Genomic DNA, 7432 nt, shown 5'->3' on the forward strand with positions numbered 1-7432 from the left:
ATTGGTCCTGGCTCATGCTCAAGTCATGTGGCTGTCCTGCATGTACACCAACACCCTTTTGTTGGCCTAAAGGAGTCACCTATTGGTAACACAAATTGTCCAGATATCTGACCAAAAACACAATTATACAAGATTCATGATAAACATGTCCTTGGTTTATTAAAATTAAACTGTTGTATAAAAATCTGGTAGTGAAAGAACAGATTAAATGTGTAGAAAAAGCTAAGGCTCAGTAATAAAGGCACAAGTTTATATATATATATATATATATATATATATATATATATATATATATATATATATATATATATATATATATATATATATATATATAAAATACAATTACATGATTTTCTTATTAATGTATAATTGAATAAAGATTTGAAAGCTTAAACATAATTGCACTGTGGTTAATCCAGGCTCCAGGGCAAAGTGAAGCTCTCTCCTTCCATTTCTTTCTTGATAGTGGAGCAGAAACGTCTCAGCTGCTCAGAAGTAAAGTGGTTTTTCCAATCTCCAGTGACACCTGCAACACAAATTGTCATAAATACCCATGATACCCATATTTAAAGCAACTACCTTTATTAACGTATTACGCTAGATGTTAATAAACATAGCTTCTTAATTGAGCAGCTCCTCTTGTATCCATAGCTCATCTATCTGATTGTAGTTATGTTCTAATGCTTTTTTGTTTCTCCCACAGCTGTACCAAGGGTAACTTCAGCTCTGTCCATCAATTTAAATAGTAGTAGTAGTAGTAGTATTTACTGACCTTTTCTGAAAAATGGGGATTTCTCATGGTCGATGTAAATCTTTGGTACCAGACTGAAGTTGGACATGGGATTGTTTTTCATGACATCGAAGCTGCAGTGGTGTGCTATCTTATGGATCACTTCATCGCTCAGATTCTTCCCCAAGAAACTGGATAGGCTCCTCACAACAGCAGGCAGGTCCTAAGAGACATGACAAGGTCAACAACAACAACAATAAAAACAACAATACTAATAATACAAATCATTGAGGTTTTTTTCTAAAGATGCAACATCTGTTACCTCCTTCATTTCTTCATATGTGATGTATATGATACGATCTCTCAGCTTGGCGTTTTTCCAGCTTTTTATATGATCTGTCCATTTTCCAAACACCACTAAGAGAAACACATTTAAACTTCTCCAATAAAGTTCTGTCATAGACAAATGTTTTTAGAGATATTGATTAAAAATGCTGCTGCTCTGTTCAGAATCAACTCAAACACTGATTAACTTACATTTTCCTTCAAGAAATTTGTCCAGAAACTCTTCAAATGTTCCCGGATCTTCCAGAAATGACGCTGAATGATGGAAGTAATAGAATGAAACAGCAATGTCTTTAGGGTTCCTCATCACATAGATTACCTGTAATAAACAAATGAAGAGCATGATTTTTGTGTAGTGGGGGTCCTTATTTCAGAGAACCTTAAGATATGCAGTGCTTCTCAGTTAAGGCTAAGCTACTCTTTATTATCCCCATAATCCCCATGCGTTTAGCAAAGAGGTGGAAAAGGCTAAAGCAAAGTACAATACACGTCTGGAGCAGCATTTCTCCACCAACGACTCTGCTTCTGTCTGGAGAGGGCTTAGGCAAATCACCAACTACAGGCCCAGAGCCCCTCCCGCCGTGGACAACAAACAACTAGCAGAAAAGTTAAACAGCTTTTATGCGAGGTTTGAAGTCTCACACCCCTCCCCTCCTCCCTCACCATCATGGACATTACTTCCAAACCCACCTCGGACCCCCCCTCCTCCCTCACTGCCCTCACAGTTTTGGAGCAGGACGTGACTAGAAAGTCCGTAAGGCCACGTGACCAGATGGTGTCTCTCTCCTCTCTCTTCTTCTCCTTAGACACTGTGCTGAGGAACTGGCTTCTGTCTTCACGGACATTTTTAACACCTCCCTGGAGTCATGTCACGTCCCAGCCTGCTTCAAGCTGTCCACCATCGTCCCTGTCCCCAAGAAGCCCAGAATCACTGGACTTAATGACTACACACCTGTGGCGCTGACGTCTGTAGTCATGAAGTCATTTGAGCGCCTGGTCCTGCACCACCTCAAGTCCCTCACCTCCCCCCTCTGCAGTTTGCCTACAGAGCCAATCGGTCTGTAGATGACGCCATCAACCTGGCCCTTCACTTCATCCTCCAGGCATCTGGACTCCCCGGGAACCTACGCCAGGATCCTGTTTGTGGACTTCAGCTCTGCGTTCAACACCATCCTCCCTGCTCTGCTCCTGGACAAGCTCGCTCAGCTCAACGTGCCTGACTCCTCCTGCAGGTGGATCACTGACTTCCTGATGGACAGGAGATAGTGCGTACGGCTGGGGAAGAATGTCTTGGACAGTCGGACTATCAGCACAGGATCTCCACAGGGCTGTGTACTTTCTACCCTGCTCTTCTCCCTGTACACCAACTGCTGCACCTCCAGCCACGACTCAGTCAAACTGGTTGTTCTGATGCTGCTGTTGTATATATTTTCTCCCTTTAAGTATTTCATTTGATTTTTTAAGCATATCTTTTTAACTTTGTGCATGCCCTTATTTGTATTTGTATTTATTCAGTGTGTTTTATGTTGCACTTTATCACCGAAGTAAGTTCCTAGTTTCTGAACTGTGTTCACAAATGATGGCAATAAAAGGATTCTGATTCTGCATCTAATGAAATTTGTCATTTTGACCCATGCACGCACTACCTTAACTGGAGGATTGTACCTATTGTGCATGTTTTGAGTTATCAATATGTCAATATGACTTGATGCAGACTTGAATGGTCACTGCACCATCACAATGTGTAATATTCATGTCTCTAGGTTCTAGCTTTGTTAAGACTAGAAGAAAAGAGTTATGAATGACATAATGACAAACTCTCCAACCTTTGCCTTAGACTGATGGAAGGAGGCAGGCATGAGCTCATAGAGGAAATGTGAAGTCAGCGCACGGGGAGATTTCAGCTTGTCCACTACGATAGATAACCTCGTCTCCTCCAACCATGGGGACCTGTCCCAGTTCGGGATAGTCTGGATTGGAGTTAGATCTCCACCATTCAGGATCAGAGGAACGACCTCCTGCATCCAAATTGTACCTGCAAGAACAAGTCAAAACATTTTTGGGGGTTTGGGGATTTTTCTATGTAAACAGAGGTCACCTCAACAAAATTTACTCAGACATGAAGGAAAAAACTAGTTTTACTTCTTAAGCATATAGGCTACTGTCTAAATAAATCATGCTCTTTTTAAGCTATAAAATATCTCTACAGTATGCCTACAGTTTAATGTCCAAAATGATTTAAGAATGTTACTTTTTTTTTTTTACAAGTCATCCAGCCCACTTCGTGGGCAGAGAAGTGGGCTTGTGAATGACATGAATTGAATGAATGAATTGACATTTCAGGCCTACGCATAAGCAATCTCTTACATTTAAAGTGATGTCCTCAGGCTGAATCACTTCACAGTAAGAACTTTGCTCGATTTTAATGACAGGACTGACCACGTCACCACCTCTCACGGACACCAGGTTAAATGTCTCACGCGACACACGAATCACTTACCTGACTTTGGATACGTAACAGACAGTGTTGGGCATCTTACTTCAAAAATGTAATTAGTTATAGTTACAAGTTACTTCTCCCAAAAAGTAACTGAGTTAGTAACTCAGTTACTTTTTGGGAGAAGTAACTAGTTACTAGGCAAAGTGACTACTCCGCGTTACTTTACTCCACGTTACTTATGAACAATAAAAACACAACAGATGTGAACCTTTAACATTTATTTTACTTTTTTTTTATTTAACAGATTGCAATTATTTTGCATTTGTTTCCAAGTAAATTATAGAATTTATCAAAAATAAAAAAATATATAAAACATTTCATTTGAAGTGCAAATAAATCAACATGTCACACAATTTCAGTCAACTGTACTTCAAGTATTTTCTTCATTAAAATAAACAGTAACAATAAAGTGCTTTCAGTATGATACTGAAAACATTCATTACCATGTTTTGCAAAACTAAGGCATTCAAATGTAAACCATGTAAATTAAGACAAAACCTTTAACCTTCTCTGGCCACACACTGTAATTCTCTGTCCAGTATTCAAATATTAATCACCTCTGATCTGAGCCTGTTCCTCTTTGGAGAGAACACAGTCACATTTCTGATCAAAACACAACTCGGACCCAATCCGCTGTGAACGCACGTGTGGACAGGACATCATTTCCCATCATGCATTACGCGTTTGTAGTCAATGCAGGCGGCCGCAGTCGGTGGAGAGCTGCTGTGCTCAAAAACTTCCCGTTACCGGCGCACAAGTTACGTCAGAGCAAGTCGGTGGCATCTTGGACACAAAACTAACCGGCATGCACCGCGCACCGATCGACGGCGTCGTATCTGCGCCCGCCTCATCTCAAACAAACCTTTTATCTCTGAGACTCTGATGAAGAGCAGAGTGAACTCAATTAAAAGTAACGCGCCACATTTTATTGTCAGTAACGGTAACGGCGTTACGACGCTGGGAAAAGTAATTAGTTACATTACTCCGTTACTGAAAAAGTTAGTAACGCCGTTATAGTTTAACGCCGTTACTCCCAACACTGGTAACAGATAACACGTCGTCATCTTCAAACTTGAATTCATGCACGAGCTGTCCTCTGAGTGCGTCTCTCTGGGCAGGAAAAGTCCTTTATACTGAAGGGATAACTCCTCAAGGGACATTATTGCTGCTGAGTCCTGGGCCGTTTCTCCATACACGTACTTGTGCAGACTTGTGTTCTTATCTACTTGAGAAACGTGACGCTCCACAACCCATGTCCTGTTCCAAAGTTAAGAGTAAATCTGTGGTTCCAATCATAGAATGAGGCTTTTATACTTGACACTTTTCCAGCCTTGAGAAATCATGCCCATTTCTTTTTTATTTTTATTTTTTGTAAATTTGAAATGCTATGATTTTTGTATTTGTATTCCTTTGATCAAGACTAAACAAAATACATTTTATCCACGAATACAGATACATTTGCAACCATTTTAATTTGGCATGCACGTCTTAACTCACAACTTCCTTCACCCACAGAAATCAGTTTGAACACTCCTCGAGCCCGAGAACAGCCAGGCAGCCTCATCTGAAGTGTTGCACTGAATAAAATGACATACAACTTTGTGAACGCATTCTCCTCTTTCCCCTCACACCACGGATTGACATCACGTTATCAGGGCAAAGAATCCAGAGCTCACTGTTAAGTTTATACGTTTAGGCCTGGTTTGTGGTGAAAATAACTTTATAACTTTATAATAATAACTCATCAAGATTATATAATAATCATGTTGTCTATATCATACAACACCTGGGGCCTTTCTGTCTGATTTTACACATCTGTGATGATTTAAACGTAAAGAGATCAGGGATGAAGAAAGAAGATGGAGGGACGTTCCTGAACAGCAGGGCATCACATTTCATCGAAACATATCAGGTCCAGTTATCTGTCAGTCAGAGGTCAGTGCGGGTGTTATAACCGTGGGAAGTAGGGGTTCTGGGGCTGCAAGAGCACCCACTGCTAGATTCCCAGGTAGAAGGCCTTTTGGTTGCTGCATCTGCCCCCGAGCAAACCTAAATCTATTCCTAACAGAAATACGATCAAGATAGCAATTTTAGGTGGTTTTCACATATGTTAGTGGCTCTGTGGAGCGACCCCAGTGTGCACTAGATTTAGTTCTTTACTTTTGGGCCTTGTTCACATACACTGCGCATCATTCACCCCAGACACGCAGCGTGAGCCACGTGACAGTCCATCAGATGATCAAAGAACTTATTTCTATGATAACGCACTGCAAGAAGACCAGTAAATTAATATAGCGAGGATGCCCATACTTCCGCACACAGAGGGTTATTGCATCGGTGACAGCCACATACCTTTTGACAGACACATCTGAAGCATTGGTCGAGGCTCTAAACTCACTCCTAATTACCCCCGCATACAGTGGAGATAATTAAGTTTGTGTACTGGGCAGGAGACAATAAAAGAGCGAAATGAGCGCAGGAAAGCACTTTTGCTGCAGATTTTGAGATCTAATAAAGCCTCAAATGTATCGATTTCGATAAAGATCTTTGCTGAAGTTTGTTCAACAGAACCAACTGAATCAATAATTTGTACCGGTATATTTATGTTGGCTCAAATTATGCACGTGTTAAAAATAAGCCCCAGACTTTTCAGCATGTTAAAAATACATTTACTTTTCAGTCCAGTTCAAAATTGTAGTGGAGTAGAAAGTACAGACACCTCCTGTCACATGTAGGCTAGTGAAGCAGCCTAAAATATCTAACGTGTAGCCTACTACTTTTACTTCGGATGTATGGTTAATCCCACTCATTTAAAATGGAGAATTTGAGAAAATGCTTTAAAATGGCTCTGTAGTCTGTATAGAACTTATTTACTGTCAAGATCAGCAGCCCAATACAAAATAATACAATAATAATAACAATAACAATAACAATAATAATAATAATAATAATAATAATAATAATAGATTTGTTACTAAGCAAAAAACATTACCTGATTTGGGAAATGTCACAGTAAATACATCCGTGTCCTCCACTGTGAAGTTTTCAGCAAACTCCAAGCTCTTTTTGGTGTGAGCCTCTGGAGGCAAAAGAATACCTCGATACTTGAGATATGGCACAGAAGTCATATTGACTTTCACGCGCTCCTGCTGGGAAAAACCTCTGCTAACTGCAAACAGAGCTGATGGCTCTGCTTTTGTTTTTGTAGGCAGGGCTTAACTACCCTTTCTGTAATGAAACAAGAGACAACAATCTTCATTTGTCAGACTGACCTAAGATAATGCAGGTTTACAATTTACACAATACATCATAATGATTAGCTAAGCATGTTTTAACTAGTTATATAAAAATGTTAAACTAACTGATTTCGGATTATCTAAAAGAGACAGAGGCCACGTTGATCCTGTCCATACCTCTCTAATTCACACAGGAATGCCTATGGTCAATGCAGAGTGTATGAACAGACGTGGTAGTGTGAATAAGTAACAGCTCACACTATTGTGACCATTTGACAATGGGAACGTTGAGTGGCAATACCCAGCTGAGAAAGAGAATTTATTTAAAGTTATAGCACTTTAAACTTGAAATGTAAAGTGTAATATAAATAAAATGTATGATTATTATTAGTAGTAGTAGTAGTATCAATAATAATAATAATAATAATAATAATAATAATAATAAAGAGGAAATGTCTTTTTAACCCTTTCTTACTGCTGTAAAGATATTTTATTTTATACTTGTCAAAAGAAATAAACACAGATAAGCACAAAAGATGAAGACAAACCAAACCCTCCGATTCATGAGGTTTCAGGAAAATGGGATACTGAATTGTTTATGGTACACAAATTTTTAATATA

The 7432-nt window shown here is 39.4% G+C and overlaps 1 protein-coding gene across 1 annotated transcript; it reads right to left on the reverse strand.

The window, feature by feature from the left end:
* Positions 1-340: 340 nt before the first annotated feature.
* LOC117383883 (sulfotransferase 2B1-like) lies at positions 341-6728 on the reverse strand. Its single transcript, XM_033981129.2, has 6 exons — positions 6568-6728; positions 2902-3110; positions 1268-1394; positions 1053-1147; positions 773-953; positions 341-526 (listed from the first exon to the last, which is right to left on the reverse strand). The coding sequence occupies exons 1-6, from the start codon at positions 6701-6703 to the stop codon at positions 411-413; spliced, it is 864 nt and encodes a 287-aa protein (XP_033837020.1). The 5' UTR covers positions 6704-6728; the 3' UTR covers positions 341-410.
* Positions 6729-7432: the final 704 nt, after the last annotated feature.

The sequence above is a fragment of the Periophthalmus magnuspinnatus genome, chromosome 16, assembly GCF_009829125.3.
Source record: "Periophthalmus magnuspinnatus isolate fPerMag1 chromosome 16, fPerMag1.2.pri, whole genome shotgun sequence".
Classification (NCBI taxonomy): Eukaryota; Metazoa; Chordata; class Actinopteri; order Gobiiformes; family Gobiidae; genus Periophthalmus; species Periophthalmus magnuspinnatus.

What these genes read in the sequence shown, in the direction of transcription:
- LOC117383883 (XM_033981129.2), bottom strand. Translation starts at nt 6,703, where the DNA reads ATGACTTCTGTGCCATATCTCAAGTATCGAGGTATTCTTTTGCCTCCA. An exon ending in TCCATCAGTCTAAGGCAAAG is followed by an intron (nt 1,395 to 2,901) that starts GTTGGAGAGTTT and finishes TGTTTATTACAG; the next exon opens with GTAATCTATGTGATGAGGAA. An exon ending in CAAATTTCTTGAAGGAAAAT is followed by an intron (nt 1,148 to 1,267) that starts GTAAGTTAATCA and finishes TGTTTCTCTTAG; the next exon opens with TGGTGTTTGGAAAATGGACA.